This window comes from Argentina silus (assembly GCF_951799395.1).
Source record: "Argentina silus genome assembly, chromosome: X".
NCBI classification, from domain to species: Eukaryota; Metazoa; Chordata; class Actinopteri; order Argentiniformes; family Argentinidae; genus Argentina; species Argentina silus.
This window is the reverse complement of record NC_139653.1, coordinates 10,444,421-10,469,196: the sequence shown is the minus strand read 5'-3', so window position 1 is coordinate 10,469,196 and position 24,776 is coordinate 10,444,421. Positions and strand designations below refer to the sequence as shown.

The window sequence follows — 24,776 nt, the reverse complement described above, 5'->3', positions numbered from 1 at the left end:
TTTAAACACTGTGGACACCCATGGAGTTATATCACTACAATCCTCCATATTTCAAAACTTGAACAACATAGTAAATAAAACAAATTTGACAATGTGTGGACTTATTTAGGGAATTGGAGAAGAGATTGTATTACTGGCTGGGGCTGGGGCTATTGTGTGGCAGTTGCTTTTAAGTTCTTTTAGGCGAGCAATGCTGTTGTAGCCAGTGGTTTACCAATTTAGGATTCCTATTATACCATGAAATAAATCAGACTTATTGATTTATTATTTGGCATATGTGTTATAATTTTCTGATGTGTATAATCAATTGAGTGACTTGTCTTGAGTTTGAAAGTTCACCAGAGAGTGAAAGAAGGTGTAATGAATGTGTAGACAGAGTGTGGTACATGAGTGGATAGGCTGTGTGACTTCCGGGGCATTAAGCCAGTCCTCTGCTCCCTAGAGGGTTGCTGCTCTTTCACTCAAACGTAGGCTGGATGAGTGACGAAAGTAAGACATCCAGAGGGACCACTGACAGTGTAGTGTAGACCTAGAAAAGAAAAGTGAGCCCCATTGTAAAAATAAGGACAGACATATGAATGACGTACCTGCTGAAATTAGGGCTTGCTTGAATCGTGTTTTTCCTTCTCTCCGTTTTCCCATAGAAGCTAATAAATCCATGTTGTGTCAGATAGAGATGTGTACTGTGTTCTCTCATGTTAGTGAACATGTGGACCTATAGCTAAATAGAATTTATAGAATAGCAGACTTCAATATGAATTTAGAAATATTTATATCCATCTTATACCACTGTTATCTCAATTCTATTTTGGCATGGCCATTTGTTATCTCCTGGTTCCTGTCAGCCTGGTCTTGGGCCTGACTGAGACATACAGGCTGACCTCCACACACCGTGAGTATGGCCTCTCATTGTCAACTGTTATGCAACAATGCCTCATTGACTGAACTCAAGCCCTAGGTTTTACACAGGAAACCCATGGCTGAGAGACTTCTGCCAAGAGAGCTTTAGCTTGACACAAACATATATAAATGCTAGTACTAAATACTCCCTGCATGCTGTCAATATAGCACATTCAATTAAACGAGTGGCCTGCTAATCAGTTGAAGAGCATTAATCAGAAGAATGTTGCTCTAAGGAGATTTGTGTATTTGAGCTGCTGCTGTTATTTGGCTACATGAAAATATTTGCGTATAAAATGATAAATAGTACAACGAAAAAAGGATTATATAAAGAAATGTAGCAAATTGGAGAATCACTGATCCAGTTGTCCCAAACAAATCATGAGAGTGCCAAGATCATTGTATTCTTTTTCCTTGTTTGATAGAATCCGTTGTAGATATTTGCTTTTTTTGGTTAACCACATTCCTATTGGGTGACTAAGAGTATTTTAGGGTGCTAGGATAACGACAGTTTTTCTGTGTGTGTGTGTGTGTGTGTGTGTATTTGTATATGTGTGTGTGTGTGTGTGTGTGTATTTGTATATGTGTGTTTGTGTTGAGAGTTTTAAATCCAAGATTGTGTCTTCGATCAGACATTTGAATTGCAACCTTTTAAATGTTTAGAATGATTTCCGGTAAGTTTTTCCCTTGAGTGTATTACAATGACGCTATTGCTTTTGGTGTCAGGCCCTAGAGGAAAGGAAAATGCTATTGAGGTCTTTGACCAAAACCCCAGGTCAAGTCATTGACCAAGACCTGCCTTCACCAAAGTGGGCTGATCTCAAACTCTCTCCCCTGAGTGACCACATGTGGTTCCCCTGGGGGTTTACCATTGGGGACCACAGCAGCTGGGACAGTGTGTTACAGATCTGACCGTGCCTTTGATTGGCGCCCTTTGTTCACGGCCCAGGAGACTGACGCACACCCACAGTTCTGAGTGTCACTGTGGTCATATGAGCTTGTCCTGTGTCTTTTTCCAAAAGAACCAGAGGGGAAAGACTTTAGGGTTAACAAAAAACAACAGGAATGCTTGTAATGTACTGGACAAAACCCTATCAATCACTATCATTCTGGAATGATGCCTTTTGGGCCAAACCAAGGCTTCCTTCCAGAGGATGGTTTTTCCATAGCCCCATATGAACTCTGTTGGTGATGAGAGGGATAAAGGGATGCATTGGACTGATTCTCAGTTTCTATCCCAGGGTTATTCCACAGTAACCCTGGGACTAGTTTTTTTTAAACTTTCAAACATATGCCAAACAAAAACCCTTGATAGCTAAGTTTGTTATGCACAAGAATCACTTCTAACAATTCCAACTGAAAATAAAAACACATTGACTTTAAGAACTGTGCAACTTCAAAGTTCAGTAATGGAATGACCCAAAAATCTCCCTGTTTTTTTAATGTAACAATGTATCCCCAAAACTCTGTTCCAAATACCTGCTTCAAATAAAGAGAGTGGGGTGTTAGCTATCATATTATACTTTGAGTTTGAACATACAGTTAGGTCTGGAAATATTTGGAAAGTGACACAATTTTCATAATTTTGGCTCTGTATGCCACCACAATGGATTTGAAATGAAACAATCAAGATGCAATTGAAGTGCTGACTTTCAGCTTTAATTCAAGGTGTTGAACAAAAATATTGTATGAAACGTTTAGGAATTGCAACCATTTTTATACACAGTCCCCTATTTTCAGGGGCTCAAATGTAATTGGACAAATTAACAGAATCATAAATAAAATGTTCATTTTTAATACTTTGTTGGGAATCCTTTGCAGGCAATGACTGCCTGAAGTCTGGAACCCATGGACATCACCAAATGCTGGATTTCCTCCTTTGTGATGCTTTGCCAGGCCTTTACTGCAGCTGTCTTCAGTTGTTGTTTGTTCGTGGGTCTTCCTGCCTTTAGTTTTGTCTTCAGCAAGTGAAATGCATGCTCGATCTGGTTGAGAGCAGGCGATTGATTCGGCCATTGCAGAATATTCCACTTCTTTGCCTTAAAAAACTCCTGGGTTGCTTTCGCAGTATGTTTTGGGTCATTGTCCATCTGTACTGTGAAGTGCCATCCAATCAACTTTGCTGAACTTGGCTGAATCTGAGCAGACAGTATATCCCTAAACACTTCAGAATTCATCTTGCACATCATCAATAAACACTAGTGACCCAGTGCCATTGGAAGCCATGCATGCCCATGCCATCACCCTGCCTCACCGTGTTTTACAGATGATGTGGTATGCTTCAGATCATGAGCAGTTCCAAGCCTTCTCCATACTTTTTTCTTCCCTTCATTCTGGTACAGGTTGATTTTAGTTTCGTCTGTCCAAAGAATGCTGTTCCAGAACTGGGCTGGCTTTTTTAGATGTTTTTTGGCAAAGTCTAATCTGGCCTTTCTATTCTTGAGGCTTATGAATGGTTTGCATCTTGTGGTGAACCCTCTGTATTTGCTCTCGTGAACTCTTCTTTTTATGGTAGACTTGGATAATGATATGCCTACCCTCTAGAGAGTGTTCTTCACTTGGCTGGATGTTGTGAAGGGGTTTTTCTTTACCATGTGAAGGATCCTGTGATCATCCACCACTGTTGTCTTCCATGGACATCCAGGCTTTTTGTGTTGCCGAGCTCACCAGTGCGTTCTTTTTTCCTCAGAATGTACCAAAATGTTGATTTGGCCACTCCTAATGTTGCCACTATCTCTCCAGTGTTTTTGCAGCCTAAGGATGGCCTGTTTCACTTGCATAGAGAGCTCCTTTGACCGCATGTTGTGTGTTCACAGCAACAGCTTCCAAATGCAAATACCACACTTGGAATCAACTCAGACCTTTTACCTGCTTAAGTGATAAAGAAATAACGAAGGAATAGCCCACACCTGTCCATGAAACAGCTTTTGAGTCAATTGTCCAATTACTTTTGGTCCCTTGAAAAAGAGGGGGCTACATATACAAGAGCTGTAATTCCTAAACCCTTCCTCCAATTTGGATGTGAATACCCTCAAATTAAAGCTGAGAGTCGGTACTTTAAGCCCATATTCATGTGTCAAGAGTCAAAATATATATGGACCTAACTGTATCTCTTTTGGTTGTTGAGCTACAGTAAGTGAAGTGGGTTTACATCCGGTAACAGAATGACTAAATGGGTTCCCTAAAGAAGTGCATCATTTCTGGATTTGAATGTCATTCTTTAGATGATGATGATGTAGACAAATTAGGGACACAAAGGCAGACATGTACAATAGACACTCTCATTTTCTTTTTAATTTATAAAATACAAGTAGGCCTACGTCATGTGCAGACACATACAGAGACACCCAATCTGCTCCAAGTTTGCCAAATCTGCAAAATGAAAACGTTCTTTATTGTCTGCAACCGGTGTGGGAAGGATCCTAAGAATCTGTCTTAGGGACACCACACCATATGTCATTGCACTCTTTAATGATGAAGATAAATCCTTTGTTGTCCTTTTTGTAGAAGTGTGCTACATGTATGTCATCATTCTCAATGGAAGTTACTTGTACCATATATATGTGTGATTTGCTGGCTTTGCTTTCCCCACTGTACTCGACAACAATGAAGTCTCCATTTATTGGAGCATGAGATGAGGATGTTGATGTAGCGCATGGTGAGGATGTTGATGCAGTGGTTTGTAACTACTACTGTGTGACTTCCCACTGTTTTTTGGCTGTCCCTGCGGAAGAACCCTTTTGGAATCCTTTTTAGTGACATGTAGAACCCTTTTGCGTTCCATGTAGAACCCTCTGTGAAAAGGGTTCTACACAGAATCTGACAGGGACAGCCGAAGAACCCTTTTAGGTTCTGTACAACCTGTACAATAAATATATGTAGTCAATTCAATTTCAGTAATTCCATTACCGATCACTTATTAATTCATAAACTAAATCGATTTTAGTAAAAACACTACAAATACTTGGTAAGTCTACCTATACTTTTGTTAACTCTCATTATCCTCACTTTTCATGAGACATTTGAAAATATTTTATATTTTATTTTATATAATAGTTTTAGATAACAGAATGACCTGTTGACTGGGCAATGATTCTTAAACTTACAGAAGCCAAACCATGTCCTAAAAACGAAATATAAGTGTTGATATTAGTTGACTGGGGTCTATACTTGAACATTAATGAGGTTTAATGTGTTTCTAAACACCTTTTAAATACTTTTTCTGGTAGATTCTTCTTAGATGCTTTTCCATATGTTTGACCAGAAGTCAAAGCCTTTGCTTATCCCTATTATTATGATGGGTGATGGTTGAGAAATGTATTTCTCACTTCATTTCCCAAACATATAGACTCTTAGCTTTCATTTGACACACAATTTGATATACTTTGATGAATTTCGCATTTTGGTCCTCATGAGTCCTTTTATAGGGAACTGCCCCTCAGCACCCAGAATTTCAGAAAAGACCTGTCCAGAAAGATTTGAGCTGCCACTATGCTCCAGAGGAATCAACAAGGATTAGTTTGTTGTCTTTGTTCAAATTAATGGGTAATGTATGCATAATACAGTGTGTGTGCATTTCATCTGTTTCTGGGCCCTAACTTGTCAGGGCTTTTTTTCACACGTTTTCTCAAAGCTGTCTTTGTCATTTAATTAAAAATGGAAAATATACTCCCTATAAATCTCTCTTTGTCTTGGCAACTTCATAAAAATAGTGTTCGTCAAAGAACACAACATCGTGCCTTCAGCTCTTTTCTTAGAAATAATGGATTGAAAACTATCTTATGATAATTGCTCAGAGCGTGGCGAAGTGGGAACGAGGTTGGCAGCTTGGAGACGTGTGTACTTTGTGGTGTGAGGCTGTAGCCGCAACTTGTTGTTGTGATACCCGTGCCATGTGATTCGCTGGGGAACTTTGATGATGTTGCATGTGATTTGGCCACTGATATTTTGGTTGCTATTTAAAGAATATAAGTGGCCAATTGTATGAAAGGCTCTGGGGCATAGATGGAAGTTGGTGTGGGGGTTAGGTGTTCTAGAATCTGTGGGATTGAATGGGTAAAACAGATTTTGGTTTGAGAGGGTGAGAGGGTCAGTCAGGGTTCATAGAGGGACAGCAGTAGCACTCTATGGTTCTGCTCTGTTTTAGTGGTTGGGAAAATTAAAATGAGGCATGGCAAAAATGAATATCATGCATCTCCATCGACCCATAACTAGCCTAAATGTAACTAGCCTAGACAAGGTGGTCCATATTATTGGGAGGGCATATACTCTTAAAGTACATTGTAAGCAGATCAGAGGTCGCTCTGTATTCATTGAAAGACATTTGTGTCATAAAAGAGCTTGACTACACCACCTGGTGGAGATTGGAGCACCATGACTTTTGACTCAGGTTCGATTTAAGAATGACCAGTATGGAACCACGGTGACCAGAAACACGAGGCAGATTCCCCGAAAACAGGGAACATTTATCTTACTCCTCTCCTGCACAGTCTACTCCAGTCCAGATCCACTTCCTCAGAGCTGTGATCTATAGCACAAAGAGATATGGGACAGTGAAAATGCTAATTTTTTTCATAAACATAAACCATCCATCCTTTAATAGCAGTGTATCTTTCCTTTAATAGCAGTGTATCTTTCCTTTAAAAGCAGTGTATCTTTCCTTTAATAGCAGTGTAGGCTTAAGAAATCCACACAAAATCCACAGAATAAAAAGGATGAGGGCAAGCCATTTCCTGGTAGAACCTTTACTTGGTTATGAATGAACGTTGTCATGACACTCGCACAGCTCTTGTTGTGTATACAGACATTTGTTGTGGTTCAAACAGCACCATATTCATAATCTGTTTTGATATAATTTACTATTTCAGAGGTTCACTTACACAAAATATACACATACCTGTATAGTGTGCAGTCTTATTTAGTATTGTGACAATGCCTGTTTTGTGTCTCAAACAGGACAAAGTTGTAAGGGTCTATCTTTTTTTCTCCCCTTTTCTCTCTCTTTGTGTGTCTCTGTGTACCTTTTAGCTCCCCCACCCCACCCCACCCACTGCCTCTGATTTATGAAGCTGTACACTCTGCTTATGTGCGTCAGCACTGGCTGAGAGTCTCGTGAGACGTTCCGCTCCTGAAGAGTCTCGTGTCTGGACAGCGTCAGTCGGCAGCACCCCCTCCCTCCGCTCCATGTGCCTGCCTGAGGAGCTCTTAGCCCCTCACTCTTCAGACAGACACACAAAACAAACACTATCACTATTTATCATCTTATCTGACTTTGAGTCTGTACTTTAAGTTGAAATACAGTTTTTCAGGTGGTAACAAGGTGGAATGTGGCTAAATCTTTTATAAGACTACATAGAAGTGGCCATCTCTCACACATCTGGTTTGGTTTTGGTGATTAAAGAATATAGCCTTTGCCATTCTTTTGTCTTTTGTTGTTTGTTGATGTCCAAAACAGTCTGTAGCCCTCTCACTACTTAGAGTCATGTGGGCTTCCAGACAGAGACCCCACTCACACGTCCTCTGCTTTTTCTCCATCTGTCTGACTTGGGGCGTGTGTTTGTGTGTGTCGGTGTCGGTGTGTGTGTGAGGACAGGACACATGCCTCCCAGCTGTGTGTCCTTCTGTGGTTCATACATAAAGGGAGTCTACAGATGCTCCTAATATCCAGGCGCCTCGTGAGAATATGGTATAAAAGTGTTTAGGACTGCCCATTTTACTTGGAACTTCCTACAATTGCTATCTTTCAACCATGATACTGTATCTTATCTGATTGAAATAAACTGTTTGTAGTATGTATTGCTTAATAGTGTAATATTTACATGCACTCTATGTCTTTGTTTCATCTGTTAGCTATACTGAACATCACATCCATCCAGTGATTGATCATAGGTCTCAGGATTTCTTGAGAGGCTAAGTTACACATGTAGTCACTTGATAGTGTTTGTTTTGAGAGACATGGGACATGACCACCACTTTACTAACCCAAGCCTGATAACCTCCATCTCCATAATGAAAAAGAACCCTTCCTCCTCCATGTTTTGGATTACCCATCAAGGCCTCTGATGATTACCCATGATGCAGCCTGTCAGTGAAGTGTGGTGCTCCATTGGAGAGTACAGACACCAACGGGTACATTAAAAACCATGTTACCTGATGGCTTTGCAAATGGCTGTTTTCCCTGACAACAAAGACAATAAACAGCAGCACTTAGCAAGCTCTCAAGAACCTAATTGCCTGTTAAGCACAATCGAGTCCTTCTTCTTTACCTTCCTCTGCCTCTGTTGGGGGCTATTCTCCCTGGAGACACAACACTACAGTAAACATTTAGCTAGTCGTGTTCCCTAGGAGCTCCCAGCAGGCATTGCGTGGTACAGCCTGCACCACTCACCACTGCCACCACTGTCACACTCACCCTACTATGGAGAAATAGAGTCATGAAGAATCATGATGAATACTGTCAAACTATTTGACAAAATTGCATTTGAAATAGCCAATACTGTACTAATAGCTAATACTTACTTTCTCTCTCAGTGAAAAGTAAATGAATCAGAGAATGACTGCATGTTCTCTCTTGTTTTGCAGGTCTGACGGATGAGAAAGTGAAGGCCTACCTCTCCCTGCACCCCCAGATGCTGGATGAGTTTGTGTCTGAGAGCGTGAGTGCAGAGACGGTGGACAGATGGCTGAGCAGGAAGAACAGCAGCAGGCTTGCAGGTAAAACCACTTGGTCACCATCTTAGTGGAGCATGGTTGATGTATGGAATTGTGAAAGGGCTGTAAAATTACGTTTCTAATGATATTATAATATTGAAATACTATTTTTCTCTATGAGTGGACAAAAGGTCTAAATGAACTTTAATTTTGCCACATATGCTGCACACATCAATGTTTTAAACAGCAAGGTATGTGGAAGAGTTTAAATGCTGTGTGAAAAGTTTTGTTTATCAGAACAAAAAGATGGCCACCTCTCTCAATTTAGATATTTCTTGCATATCTTGTAATAAGGAAATATTTGATTTGAGAATTCTGGCTGTCTTTTTTCACTACAGTTGATAAAGTAGGCTGCAGCACCAAAAGACAAAATATATCTTAAAGAGTAGAACATGCCAGAATTAAAAAATATATCAGAATAACCAAGTTTCTGAATATTTTCTTTTTTGAATAACTGACTATATGACTGATGATATTTTTTATACCCACTTACCATATGATATGATCAGACGTACAGTACCAGTCAAAAGTTTGGACACACCTTGCCAAGAGTGTGCAAAGCTGTCATCAAAGCAAAAGGTGGCTACTTTGAAGAATCTAAAATATAAAACATATTCTGGTTTGTTTAACACTTTTTTGTTTACTACATAATTCCATATGTGTTCCTTCATAGTTTTGATGTCTTCAATATTAATCTACAATGTAGAAAATAATTTAAAAAATGAAGAAAAACCATTGAATGAGAAGGTGTGTCCACACTTTTGACTGGTACTGTATAGTAAAGGGAGTTACAGTAAACTTATGAAGGGGGACTGATTCCATGTTTAGTTTTGCCAGAATTAAAAAAAAACAAAAAAAAAAAACAAGCCCAATTGATCCAGCACGTTAGCCAGGACCTGAATGTCTCCCTGTTGGTGCTATTTTAATTTCCACCCATTTTTAGTGCAAATCATTAATTCACTCTCATGTATGTCTACTTTAATTGTGAGAGAGCATGTGAAAGAAAGAGAGGTAGAGAGGGCCTGTCGGGTTTTTGCAGGTCATTATACGCGTTTGAGCAGGCCAAGTTGAGTCTGCGCTCAACACAGCGGCCTGTTTCACAGACCAACCACATCCATCAAGGGCCCACAGGGCTGGCACATGGCCCAGTTCAGCTGCTGACGTCAGAACCGACCTCCAAGGACATGCAGCGGGCCGAGGGGGGGTGGGGGGTGTGTGCTGGGATATGGGGGGTTGGGGGCGATGAGGAGAGCTGGTGGAGGAGGGATTTGTCCAATTTTTAAGCTGCTTTTTGCATTGAGGCCTGCAGAGCAAGCAGAGAGCCCAGTAGCACCAGGTGATGGGTGCTATACTCTGGGAAGCTTTGTAGGGAGGGTAGAGGCCTGGTTCAGACAAAGCTCCACACCTCTCTGACGTGTCATTCTGAACCATAGATTCAATGAAATGTGTGTCAATGAAATCAGTAAATGATCCTGGTCAGACATAAAAGTCTGTCCAATCATACAGTCAGATAATGTCAGGCGTGCTACTGTTGTTGGCTACTGTTGTCATACATGTTATTGAGAGAATATATGTTGATTATTTACTTGGTTACAATAGTCATACAATCATTGTATATTCAAGTGACACTGGCAACATACGGGAATGGAGCGAGCTTAGTTCAGGCAGGACACTCTAGCTGCTAGCTGTTTACACCTGACACAATCACATGTTACATGTTGCTATGGCAGCCTATTTAAGTGGTTAATCTATACACCTCTGTGTAGCCTACAATATTGTTGCTATTGTTTTTGTTCCGACCACCATCCCCAGCCTCCACCTGCTTCTGCTCTGTCTGGATCTATCGGGGGGTTGATAGATGTATGGTCTCTCAAAGGGTGGAGCCATCCAAATACGCCAAGCCTAATTGTATAACCATTTTATATTCAATAAACTGGACGAAGGCGTGAGTGTTCCTGACTGAAATATATTTAAATATGCAGATAAGCCATAGCCAAACTACGATGCTCTATGATACTATAAAATAAACTAATAATTTCAGCAGTGCATTTAAGAGAAGCTATTTTCTTTTTGTGTAACATGAATCTGTGAAACACACAGACATGCAGTGCCTGGGCAGAGATAAAGACTGGATCAGGGAACACGTTCACATGGTAAGCCCAAGGCTCCACAGAACAGAAAGAGCGGTTCTTGGCTCTTGTGCTTCTGTGTCTCTCGTCAGCACTATCACATGAGACCTGGAACTAAAGTCCCCCTAAGAAGACAAAGGTCAACCATTATATCTACGATGAACAACCGCTCTGTTTGTCTTCAACACCAACTATTAAAGCCTGTCTGCAAGATTTCCAGTCATTTTAAATATTTATATTTCATTTGATAATAATTATATTTATTAGAGATGCACCGATCTCTAATGACTGAGCATTGGTATCAGGCTTAAAATGCTGGATCGGGAATCTGAGATAGGGAATGTGAATTACCGATCCAACGCCACGGCACAAACTGTAAAAACCTGCCAAACACGCACGTCGTCGACTGACTGCTGCGCAGCTGAGATGACACACGAGTGCGGTGACGCCAGTAACAACCATGTCTGATAACAACCATGGTAACAACCATGTCTGATAACAACCATGGTAACAACCATGTCTGCGGTCCAGAATTACTTCACGCTTGAGACAGCCACCAGTAAAACAGCTTGTTGCAAAATTTGCAAGGAGAGTGTTTCGAGGGGTGGCAGTAGCATTTCACATTTTAGAAAAAGAGCCTTTTATTAGATCAGTACTCTGTATCGGCCGGTGCTCAAAGTTCAGTACCCAGTATCAGTAATGAAAAAGTGGTGTCAGTGCATCCCTAATATGTATACCCCTTGATAATGGTGAACATGACTTCTAAATACCTCAATTAGAGTAGTTGTCATCTTTGTCATTAATTGATGAAAGAGTAACAGAGCGTTAATGTTCACATAGCAGGTCATGGCTCTATAGGAGAGATAGGGAGCCACAGGCGCAGTGGGAGAAAAGAGTGTGATTCCCAGTTTACCCTATTGGAAGAGGGAGCTATTAGGAACAATACGAGTGTTGAAATGCTAGCCAAATGGGTCAAAGATGAAGGCCTCTGTGTGTCTACAGTCATAATTGCAAGTCAGTTTTTCATCTTGTGCCTTTTCAAGTTGTTTGCATACAGGTTGGTGTCAAATCCTGGTCGTCAGAGCTCCACTTTCGTATACTCCTGACTTTTCAGAATCCAGGCAAGGTTACACATCATGTGAGATTATGACACAGCATTACTTCTGTTCCATATTCATATTGCAGAATTAATTATATCTCAAAATACCCAATGTCGTTCTTTATTTATGACAATCAACTGATGATACTGTATACTGTAGCCTTTGTCTTCAATGTGATATAATAATTAAAAGTACAACATATTTCTCCTACTTCCGCTTGATGTATAACTTTTTTTTATTTAAATAAACGTAGTTTACCATGTTTATATGTTTACCAAGCATTCAGTCTTTTTGGTAGTTAAAGATGGGAGGTGGTGGTCCTGTGGCCAGTAGGTACTGCTGTAGCTGTAAATGTACTGAAGCTGGCTGTCCACTGAAGAGAGAGAGGCAGGCTGACTGTCAGCCAGGCCTTATGAAAACATGAGTAATCAGCTTGACAGCCCTCTCATTATGCCACACGTCTCTCTGGGGGCTTGGCTTTGCGTCATAATGGCAATATCTCTTAAACTCCACTTCCTGTGGTGGTATAAGACCACTGGGACTGGCCCCCTTGATAAACCTTGGTCCCCCTCCCCCTCCAGTTCTCACTTTAGCCCTCTCTGTCCAGCTGTGAACTGTGTTCTGAGAGTGGTCTTTTTTTTTTTAGTTTATTTTTTTAGTTTAAACCAGACCATCATCTGCAACAGCAGACTGAAGGAGTCTAAATGGTGGTTGACCTGTTAGAGGGAGAGTGTCCATTTAGGTTTTGTTATTGAAAAATGTATGCACTCACTGCAATGTAAGTCGCTTTGGATAAAAGCGTCAGCTAAATGGCATATAATATTATTATTATTATTATTATTATATATGCAAAACTCAAAAGTATTGTTTCATATGGGAAACAGAGATGAAACGTATTTGACCTATGGTCTTTTACTATGAAATGTGACCTCTCAGACCCCAGTGTCATGTGACCTCTGTTGTGCTGTCTATTAGTGCTGCTGCATAAGTTGCTGCTTCCAGGAAGCAGTCAGTCTCTCCGGCTAGCCCTTTGGTCATTGGTCATGTGATGCCTAACTTGCTCATTCTGTTGCCACTGCACTCACCATCTGCCTCAGACTACAGACCTCATACAGAACATTATATAACTGTGTGTGTGTGTGTGTGTGTGTGTGTGTTGTACAGGGTTGTTTGCTTACAGTGTGTGTGTATGTGTGTGTGCATATGAGCTGTGAGCATGCATGTCTGTCTATCTGTGTGTCTGTCTGTACATTAGTGCGGGTGTTTGCATGTGTCTAACTGTTGACTGTCTGACAGTTGGGTCATTCCATGTCAAATCCAAGAAGTCACACCCCACCATCTTAGATTGTTCTGAAATGATTTCTGTAGTTTGAAAAGGATAAGAGAAATATTCCTGCATCATGATATTGTAGAAATCCCTGAAAAGCTAACTGAACCCAAATTGGCCATTTTCATTTGTGGGATTCATATATGAATTAATAGATCATTATTAGAGTTTTTCAGGGCCAAAAAATTTTAAAGTTATAGAGTGGCCAAATCAATCTCCAGATTTAAATCCAATTTAACATGCATTCAATTGCTGAAGAGGGAATTAAGGAAAATAGACCTAAAAACAAACAACAACTGAAGATGGCTGCAGTTACAGGCCTGGCAGAGCATCACCAGAGAATATACCTAGCGTCTGGTGGGGTCAATGGGTCACAGACTTCAGGCAATTATTGCATGCAAAGGATTGTTGACCAAATACTAAACAGGAGTGCTTTATTTGGACATTATATGATTTTTTTCTTTGGAGCCCTGAAATAGGGGGAGTATGTTGAAAAAATGTAGTACTTTCTAAATTGTGAAACCAATCTGAAAGAAAAAAACATTGAGTTAAACCTGAGAATCTCTACTTTAACCCCATAGTAATTGTTTGATTTGATTTCAAACAATCCAAACTGTTGGAGTATAGAGCTAAAAGAAGACAAAATGCTTCCTCTTTCCAAAACGTATGCATACTGTACCAGCGTAAGTACTGTAATGGGACAGTCAAGCATTTTTTATTCTTTTGGTTCTATACTTCAAAAAGTTTGGATTTGAAATCTGACAAATACTATGAGGTTAAAAGTAGACATTCTCAGCTTTTATTTGAGGGTATCTGTACACATATTGGTTTCACTATTTAGAAATGACAACCATTTTTATACATAGTCCCCCTTTTGCAGGGCACAAGTAATGGGACAGATTGAAGTTATTGCATGCAAAGGATTGTCGACCAAATACTAAACATAGGTGCTTAATTTGGACGTTTTATTAATTTTTCCCATTATTTTTGGTGCCCTTAAATAGGGGACTATAAAACATTTCTGAATGGTGAAACCAACATGTACACAAATACCCTTAAATAAATAAGTTGACAATCTATACTTTAACCTCATAGCAATTGTACTATACTTATCTTATCTGTTTCTAACGACAGAAACCATTTCAAAACAATCTGAGATGGTAGCTGTCAAAATCCTCTTTTGTCCATTGATTTGACATAAGATGTGTATGACAGGATGATTTGACATGTAATGACCCAGTTAAGATGTGTATGACAGGATGATTTGACATGTAATGACCCAGTTAAGATGTGTATGACAGGATGATTTGACATGTAATGACCCAGTTAAGATGTGTATGACAGGATGATTTGACATGTAATGACCCAGTTAAGATGTGTATGACAGGATGTACATTTACAGAAGTGCTCCTCTCAGCCCATTGCCACTCATTATTGATTCTGTTAATGAGGAAATCTTTTGCAACCTAATATGAATTGTTGCCTATATATATATATATATATATATATATATATATATATATATATATACACAGTGGGGGAAATAATTATTTGATCCCCTGCTGATTTTGTTAGTTTGCCCAATTACAAAGAAATGAGCGGTCTATAATTTTTATGGTACTTTTATTTTAACAAATAGAGACAGAATATCAACAAAGAAGTCCAGAAAAAACACATTATATAAAGTTATAAATTCATTTGCATTTGATTGAAGGAAATAAGTATTTGATCCCCAAGCAAAACATGACTTAGTACTTGGTGGAGAAACCCTTGCTGGCAAGCACAGAAGTCAGACGTTTCTTATAGTTGGTCACCAGGTTTGCACACATCTCAGGAGGGATTTTGGTCCACTCCTCTTTACAGATCCTCTCCAAATCCTGAAGGTTTCAAGGCTTTTGCTTGGCAACTCGAAGCTTCAGCTCCCTCCACAAATTTTCGATAGGATTAAGGTCTGGAGACTAGCTAGGCCACTCCATGACCTTAGTGTGCTTCTTCTTGAGCCACTCCTTTGTTGCCTTGGACATATGTTTTGGGTCATTGTCATGCTGGAAGACCCATCCACGACCCATCCTCAGTGCTCTGGCTGAGGGAAGGAGGTTCTCGTCCAAGATCTTATGGTACATGGCCCCGTCCATTGGCCCCTCAATGCAGTGAAGTCGTCCTGTACCCTTAGCAGAGAAACAACCCCAAAGCATAATGTTTCCACCTCCGTGTTTGACGGTGGGGATGGTGTTCTTGGGATTGTAGCATTCAGCATTTCTCTCCCTCCAAACACGAAGAGTCGAATTTATGCCAAAGAGTTCAATTTTGGTCTCATCTGACCACATCACCTTCTCCCAAGCCTTCTCTGAATCATTTAGGTGTTCATTGGCAAACTTCAGATGGGCCTGTACATGTGCCTTCTTGAGCAGGGGGACCTTGCGGGCACTGCAGGATTTCAATCCGTTACGGTGTAGTGTGTTACCAATGGTTTTCTTGGTGACTGTGGTCCCAGCTGCCTTGAGATCATTACCAAGCTCCTCCCGTGTAGTTCTGGGCTGATCCCTCACCCTTCTCATGATCATCCTTACCCCACGAGGCAAGATCTTGCATGGAGCTCCAGGCCGAGGGCGATTGATGGTTATTTTGTATTTCTTCCATTTTCTAATAATTGCACCAACAGTTGTCTCCTTCTCACCAAGCTTCTTGCTGATGGTCTTGTAGCCCATTCCAGACTTGTGCAGGTCTACAACTCTTACCCTGATGTCCTTTGAATGTTCTTTGGTCTTGCCCATGGTGGTGGAGAGGTTGGAATGGAAGAGATTGATTCTATTGACAGGTGTCTTTTATACCCATAACAAGCAGAGATTAGGAGTACTTTTCCTAAAGTGACAGGACTAATCTGTGTGCCTCATGGGCATATAACCAGTCTGTATGAGCCAGAATTCTTGCTGGTTTGTAGGGGATCAAATACTTATTTCCTTCGATCAAATGCAAATTAATTTATAACTTTATATAATGTGTTTTTTCTGGACTTCTTTGTTGATATTCTGTCTCTATTTGTTAAACTAAAAGTACCATAAAAATTATAGACCGCTCATTTCTTTGTAATTGGGCAAACTAACAAAATCAGCAGGGGATCAAATAATTATTTCCCTCACTGTATATATATGGATATCTATGGTTGTTTTTATGTGGTCCTGGTAATCCTAAACCACACATTTGGTTTATTGGTCTTCATATGCCTAATATTTATTTGTCCCAGTGCTGCTGTTTAGTGAACACTTCTGTGGTCTGTGGTTAGTGACAGTAAAAGAAAGGAGATTGTGACTGACATTCACAGTTAGAAATGTCTTTAGAAGTAGAATTGTACCATTTTGATGTGCTGCCAACAGAAAAGGTTCTGGAAGAATTACCCCTCCTCTGTAAAAGTTAATCCTGGAATGAGGAAACATGGCAAAGGAGATGAATGATGTATGTCACAGGGATATGTACTGTACTTCATCAGGATTTAGATTTTGTTTCTCTAAGGAATATAAAGCATGTTGAATCAGACTGCAGTCCATCTGACGTAAACCATAAACCCAGCAACACCACTCAATTTTCAAGCATTGTCAAGAATGGAGATTATTTTTGTTTATGTTTTTTGTTTTACTTGGAGTGGGGGACCATTTTACTAGTTAGTTATTTCACATAGTTAAGGTAACTAGCAGAAAATGTGACATCTTCTTATCCATCTTATTTGTAATGTATTTCAGTGTTGCAATTGAGTTATAGTGAACCATTGCACTGTGAGCATTTGATGTCCTTTTGTGATGAAGTAGTGGTAGGTCCAATGAAGCATAACACATGAGTGCTGTGTAGGATAGCTACAGTGCTGTAGGTAAGGTGTGATCTTCTCACTATGGCTGTGACCAACGAGGACCCCCAGGCCCCGCTGACATCTGTGTCCTCCACCCTTCTCCCGCCTAGTGTCTTGCTGGCCCTGTTTACTTCACACGCACACTGTCAGGAGGTAATTAATAAATCCCAAACCCTGCGCTGTTCCCCCTCCTGAGGCCCTTCACTGCTTGGCTGTGTCCTCCACCACACCTTACTCTCTGTAGCTCTCTCTCTGTCTCTCTCACACACACACACACACACAGTCTTGTTGTGATTCACAACCCAGTCGCCCAGACTGTCTGTTGCTCTGCAGCCCTAAAGACCCTGGCCATGAAAGAGAGAGCTGTGGATGAGGGGTTACAATACCATAAATCAATAACAGTGGAAGAAACATTATGCTACAATGTGCTGCTTGCCTTTGGCTGGGAACTCAATCAAATTCATTGAGTGTCATACTCTATTGCATTTCCCATATTAGTACAAGTTCTTTCATTTTGGCCTGTTTTTGTTTTTTGTTTTTACAGCCCTCTCATTGTTTTATTTGTTAGTGAAAATGTAACTTGTCATTTGAATTATTGACACAAACATTTGTCAATAATCATGTCAATGTATTCTATGAAGACAAAGGTTCTCTTCACTCATATTTGTCATTTCTATAGCAAAACCTAGATTACTGAACACTTCCATCTAAAGATGAAGACCCATTTCGGTCCTGAGGCCCTGAATTGCATTTATCAGCTCAAGTTACAGCTGCTCTCTATTGAGTGGGTCTTTTCCTTGTGGCTGATGTCAGCATGGTCTTAATCAAGGCCAGTTCCCAGGAAAACAAGCACCCACACATACATTGTGTTCTTTCCATGATGCCTGCTATGAGGTGGTCAGGTAGAAGGTATTCTGTCCCGGTAGGAGGAAGGCTGAACTAGATCACACCAAGCCTCTCTTGACTAGACGGTCATAGGTCTCTGATTAATGTGCTAAATCCACACATTTATGCCAGCTACATCACTGATCTTCTCAAGGTGAACATGATGAGGCTGACTAATTATTTTTTGTATTGATCAGTAGAAAAGTGTCCCAAAGGTGTCCCAATCTACTGTAACAGGAGAGGGTAGCAGATTTTCCCCAACTGTTGTGTAGAGCAGGTTGAGTGTGTGTGAAGCAAAGGTGTGTGGAAGCTGAGATGGGGCTAAAGAAGGAGGAAGGATGAGAGGTTGCTAGTTACCAGGCCGTTCCACTCTGTGAGTGATGACGCGCTAGGCCGGGATGGGCTGTGTTGGCAGGCAGCTGATGCTGTTTATCAGCTGCGTTTGGACGGCGGCCACAGGCAGACAAAGATGCGCTTGTGTGGCAGAATCCCATCCCCTGCTGTGCTATGAGCCCTCTCTTACCTGCAGGGCCTGGTAATCAGAAGGGCGGCCCTCACGCGCTCAGTGTCCAGTGGAATTCAATATCCTGAATCTGTTGTGAGTTGTTTCCCTCAGTACTGTTTAAGTTGAGATATTTTGCACGTGTTGCTTGAGGAAGAAGAGGAGCACAGCATCCTAGGGCTTCTGTCACCGTACAGAGGAAGAGTCTGGTAGTTTTGGCAGCTAAACATTCTCCGTGGACCAAGTCGATGTTGGACGACCACGGGGTCTACACTTATTGACCGCTGAGTCACCGCTGGCTGACCATCCAGCGGGAGGTTGTGTCTCTGTTGCAGTGGATCGATGGAGCACCCGTTGTGTATCATGCACTTTAGGCCCAGCTGACTATGGGCTTTTGCGCTGTGAAAAGCCTATGTGTGCTCGGCCGATTGCTGTTGACACCCTGCTGGTGTTTGTCCTGAACATCTATCATAGTGCATTATCACATGGCCCACAGAAGGCCAGGGTGTGCGTGCGTGCGTGTGTTTATAGTCTACATGCATACAATCAGGTAGCTTTAGTTGTTAGACAGAAATATATTTAATTGTTACTGGATTTAGATGGCTACAGTACACCTGCTCTTTTTCTCCTGCACTAACAGTAGTTAGCATGTTGGTAAAAGGGATGTTAAGTAAGTTGGTAAAAGGGAGGGTACTGTATATTCTCTAGGAACACGTTTGCTCTCTTCTCCTATGTTTACTGAAAGCACATGGGCAACTCAAAATATGGGATGTCATCAGAGGCGCATACTGTAGTTCAGTTTACACACATTTTACACATTAAGTGTCAAATTACAAACAATTAGAAACAAACGCTGAAGTCATGTATTACTGTTACAAACATACACACATTGAAAGTCATCTCACTGTCTCACTCATGTTACTGTCTAAAAGTGTTTGATGAGGGAGCAAATTAATAGGGGTGAGTTTATTTAGGCTACTACATGTGAATATGTTCACATGAATGCATGTCAACGATTGAAATTGGGTGATGGTCTGCTGTTTGGTGTTGGCCTATAGCCCTATGCCTCCTGATTGACGTCATTCCCAGGACTTGGGGTTTACTCTAAAATAGCTCCCAGGGCTAAGTTTGGAAATTCATCGCACACTGAAGGAATGTTTATAACAACAGAGTTGAGCGCTTTATTCTCTTCGCATTTACAAAGAAGTTCAGTTCCCAATTAAATGTTTCAGCAGGCAGGTCTTTGTAAACCTTATATTGTTTTGATCTGTTCAAGTTATGTCAATTAAGTGAGTAGGTTATTGTCTTATTCATCTCCTAGAATTATTCACAAATAACAAATTGCTACCTATCATGCTCATCAAAATATCAAACTACACATACATAACAATGACTCCTTAAAATGTATATTGAGTGATCTTTCATTTGAATAGGACTCCCACCCTATCAACCCCTATATTTGCTTTGATTGGCTGAAGCTACCATAATTGTTCTGTAAGCATACCTCAACACCTCAGTCCAAAGGCAATAGTTATGTTTAGTTTTTGTCCAACAGCCTGACATCAAAACCATGAATCTGCAAAATTTTCACAACTAGCACCCTTCATATGAAATGAACACTGTCAGACAAACACTGAAGGAGATGTCTTGGCATGTCAACAGTTAAACAATGATATTTGCACACAACATTTTGGTGCTTACACATTTGTTTTAATTTACAGTAGGTTATTATCTAAATAATGTTGACTGTCCATTTGCATGTTTGACCTTTTTCATTAGTTGTTGCAAGCAAAGATCATTTGACATGCTGGTTGTGGTTCTGTACCTTGTGATTGCATTCACATTATAACTAGACCCTGCTCTACATGGACATGAACATGAACTGTGGCCATATGTCCTTGTCCCCATCTCTACCAGAGTGTAATAGCTTGCTTTGTCTCCTTTCAGATGACACATCAGCTAAAGAAGTCAGCAGGGTAAGTGTTGCATTCTTGTGTGTGTGTGCGTGTGCGTGTGTATGCGTGCGATATCCTAAAGGTCTCTGTCATATTTCAAGCCCATTACATTCATTCATTATAGTGCTGATGCCTGTTACTAAATTCATACTCTTGCAATGGAAACTATGAGTGAACTTTGAACAAAAATAACCATCTCTCTAAGAACTATAAATAGTTTGGGGTTGTTAAGCTATGTACACACATGGGGCAACGCGGTCCTACAAAGCAACCAATGGTCATTCATTGTCAATGGAAGATGGCAACTTGTCGAGACTTCGGGCAATACGGCCCTCAGGGACGTCGTTCTGGCTAGTGGCGTGACTACACAGAATAGGATCCAGGATTGGTAGTAAGGGGGGGAATGCTAGCTTGTCAAAGTTTACCACAGGTTGTGGCATATAAAGTAGCTAATAAGCCAGGAAACAACATAAATGCAACCAATAATGATTGGGAACAAACCAAAGTGGGTCCATTAAAAAGGGTCCATTAAAACAAAGCCTTTTTTGAACATGCTAATGTGCACCGTGTGCACACTGAGGTTGTCATGGTAGATCGAGACTCCACTGAGGTCGTCATGGGTAGATCGTGGGCGTTTCTACTCCACTACTCGTATCATTATTGGTTGCTAATTTATATGCCACAACCTGTGGTAAACTTTTGCCAGCTTGCATTCTGCCACCTTTATACCAAAACAGTAGGAACAAGGTATGCAGTGGAACTAAAGTAAGGTTGTATAACCTTCAGGAAACATTAGGAGGAGTACCTTTCTCCGTCTTCTGATTGGTTATCGCCTAGCACCGTCAAAAATACAAGACCTGGATCCTATTCTGTCTGGTCGCGCCGCTAGCCTAAACAACATCGCCAAGTGTCGTAATGCCAAGTCTTGTCAAGTTGCCATCTTCCATTGACAATGAATGATCACTGGTCGGTTTGTAGCGCCCCGTCGTCCCATGTGTGCGCATAGGTTTAGGGACATCACACCATATGTGTCAGTGCGCTCTTTAACGATGAAGACAAATCCTTTGATTTGTCCTTTTTTAATCCTTTTTGTAGAAGTGTGCAACATGTCATCATTCTCAATGGAAGTCACTTGCTATATATTTATGTGATTTGCTGGCTTTGCTTTCCCCACTGTACTCAACAATGAAGTCTCCATTTATTGGAGCATGAGATGAGGATGTTGATGCGGTGCTTGGTGAGGATGTTGATGCAGTGGTTTGTAATTTTCTAATGACTGTGTGATTTCCCACTGTTTTTCGGCTGTCCCTGTGGAAGAACTGTTTTGGAACCCCTTTAAGTTTAATATAGAACCCTTCTCACAGAGGGTTCTACATGGAACCCAAAAGGGTTCTGTATGGAACTTAAAGGGGTTCTCTGCAGCCCTAAAGACCCCAGCCATAAAAGAGAGGGAGCTGTAACAGTAGAGGAAACACTTAAGTAACAATGTGCTGCTTGCCTTTGGCTGGGAACTCAGTCAAATTGATTGGAGTGTCATACTCTATTGCTTTTTCCCATATTAATACAAGTTCTTTCATTTTGGCCTGTTTTTGTTTTTGTTTTTACTCTTCCATGTAGAACCCAAAAGAGTTCCTTAAAGGGTCTCCCACAGGGACAGTCGAAAAACCAGTTTAGATTCTGTACAACCTGTACAATAAGTATATGTAGCCAATTAAATTGTAGTAATTCCGTTACCGAATGACCAGTTTTAATCACTTCCTAATTCATAAATAATTCTTGGTAGGTCTACCTGTAGTTCTTACTTTTGTTAACTTTCATTATCCTCACACCTTTAAATACTTTTTCTGGTAGTTTTCTTAGATGTTTTTCGAAATGTATTTCTGACTTCATTACCCAAAAATATAGACTTTGCTTTCATTTGACACCCAATCTGATGAAATTCACATTTTGGTCCTCATGGGTCCTTTTACATGGACCTGCCCAATACCAAAATAATAATAATAATTAAGCAAATGCCTTGATAAATTCAGCTTTCTTAGTAGGTAAAATAATTATTAAATACTTTATATTATCTATAAAGAACACTGTCAGTAATAAGCCTGTGGATGAGGCTGTGTGTGGATGAGCACATAGTAGAGATGGTGCCTGTGTGAGTGATGTGAACAAGTAGTAACACCTTAAAGCAATGTGCATGTGAGACTGTGTATGATGCACAGGGGTGGAGCTCCATGTGTTCACACCTGTGTAGGCCTGGCTCTCAGGGCGGAGGCGCTGAAGAAGGAGAGGGGTTGAGTGAGGGCCTGTGGGAGGGCACTAGAGCTGTGTTCCAGTGTTCCCCTACAACAGGATGTGTGTGTGTGTGTGTGTGTGTGTGTGTGTGGGGGGGGGGGTCCCATGCGGTTGGGTTTCTAGTATGCCAGTCTCCCCATCGTCTTGTCCTGATCCTCTCTGCAGTCACAGAAATAGACTTGTCTCTGGCCTGGCCTGTGCACACCGCGGCGGGAGGCCTGCTGTTATGTAACGCTGCTCCTCTAGCTCAGTGGAGCAGCCAGGCATAGGCGATGGAGGGAGGGAGGGAGGGAGGGAGGGCATTCATGACTTGGGGGCTCTAATGTCCTCCCACTGTGGCTGCAGCGGAGATTCCTTGGTAGGGTGGGTGGGGGACATGAATGGATCTCCATATTGTGAATGGCAATAAGCAAGCCCAATTCATGACATTGGATCATTTTAAAATCACAGCCGACATAAATGCAAGGTGTGTTTGTGTTTGTATGTGATTGGATTGTTTGTGTGTGAGTCCATGATATGTGTGATGTAATGTCATTTGGATGGGTGGTGTGTCATTGTCACCTGCTTGTATTCATATATTAGGGATGTTAAAAATTAGTGTTCTTTCTAAAGGTTTAGTGGTGGCAATTTGTAATGGTTAAACGTTGAAACTATAAGAACAATTATTTAATTATGCATGTAATGCATTATTGCATAATTATCGCACTTGTGCATTTGACTGCTAGATATGGTTTTCTAACATTCTGATGACCCACAAAATAAACCAATACTGTACTTGCATTAAACTTCAGCTTTTTAACGTGAACGCCTATACGTATGCTGGGTGGCAGAGAGGCTGTGAAATATTCGCGAGGCAATATTCGAGTTTCATAAAGAGACAGTTTTAAATTTTTTCATGACAAATTAATATTTCTGCGGTCAAAAATCCATAGGAGAAATTTTGTTGAGGGATTTTCTCTAACCGGTTAGGAATTCCTTATGGTTATTGTTAGGGTTAACATCCCTAATACAAATGAGTTTCCTCTGTAGGAACTATAATTGCATACATACATTATGTGCAAGATGGGCAAGTGTCAGTAGTATTATGTCTCTTGTGTCCAGCAGTACCAGGACACAAACATGCAGGGCGTGGTGTATGAGCTCAACAGCTACATGGAGCAGCGCCTGGACACTGGGGGAGACAACAAGCTGCTGCTCTATGAGTTGTGCAACATCATCAAAACAGGTAGGCAACAGATGGCCCTCAGCCAACAGGTGCCCTGTGTCTGTCTTATAGCTGCCTCACTACACCTCAAGTGAAGAACCCTAACCCATAAAATCATCAGCCCTGTTTTTCCCCTTCTATTTCTGGTCGATGGATCAATGCTTGTTAAGTCATGTCAATACTGTACAGCAGAGATGTGTGAATTCATTTCTCATTCATTCCATGAAAGCACACCCTTCAGTCTCTGTCTGCAGTCTTCATACCATATGCCCCATATTTCAGATATAGATTGTAAGTGTACTGGAAAGATTTTGTTGAGGGGACTGTAGATGCTCTCTCCCCAAAACCTCTGTTGTATTTGTCCTGTCTGTGCCCCTGCTCCTGTAGTTAGCTCTCCTGTCTCTGGCTCTGGTAGTACTCTGGCATAGCTGTGGCTGGTTTGGTGGAGGGTGAACAGTGCACAGCCTGTCACATCCCATCCTCCCACGCCTCATCACGGCACTGCGGCACCAGGGTGCCCTGGGATATGTCCCAGCCCCTGATGCATTTACACTCCCCCAACACAAACACACACACATACACATACACACACACACACACACACACACACACACACACACACACAGAGCACACATCACATACAGTATCACATACGGGTGTAGACAGACACCACTGACAAAAGCCTACACACATATAGTATAAATGATACACACAGACATATTGTACATGAATAACAGAGCATGCACCTAAAGCACACATACTGTATATAGACACACATGGATACATAGGTTTTATACAGTATATTATGTCATAGTCACCATCATAGCAACGTTTTAACTCCAAAATGTTGTTGGGGCCACTCTTTCAAAAATGCTTAGATACATGCCAGTGGAACCACAGTCAAACAAGACAATTAGTGGCATGCCAGGTTTCA

The 24,776-nt window shown here is 41.0% G+C and overlaps 1 protein-coding gene across 1 annotated transcript in view; it reads left to right on the top strand.

Moving 5' to 3' along the window:
* The window catches only part of pde10a (phosphodiesterase 10A), a 46,991-nt gene that overhangs the window by 5,989 nt on the left and 16,226 nt on the right, over positions 1 to 24,776 (top strand). Inside the window, exons 2-4 of the mRNA XM_083695137.1 lie at positions 8,482 to 8,613; positions 20,342 to 20,370; positions 23,743 to 23,863. Of these exons, the coding sequence (XP_083551263.1) occupies positions 8,482 to 8,613; positions 20,342 to 20,370; positions 23,743 to 23,863 (282 nt within the window). The remainder of the gene's footprint in view (positions 1 to 8,481; positions 8,614 to 20,341; positions 20,371 to 23,742; positions 23,864 to 24,776) is intronic.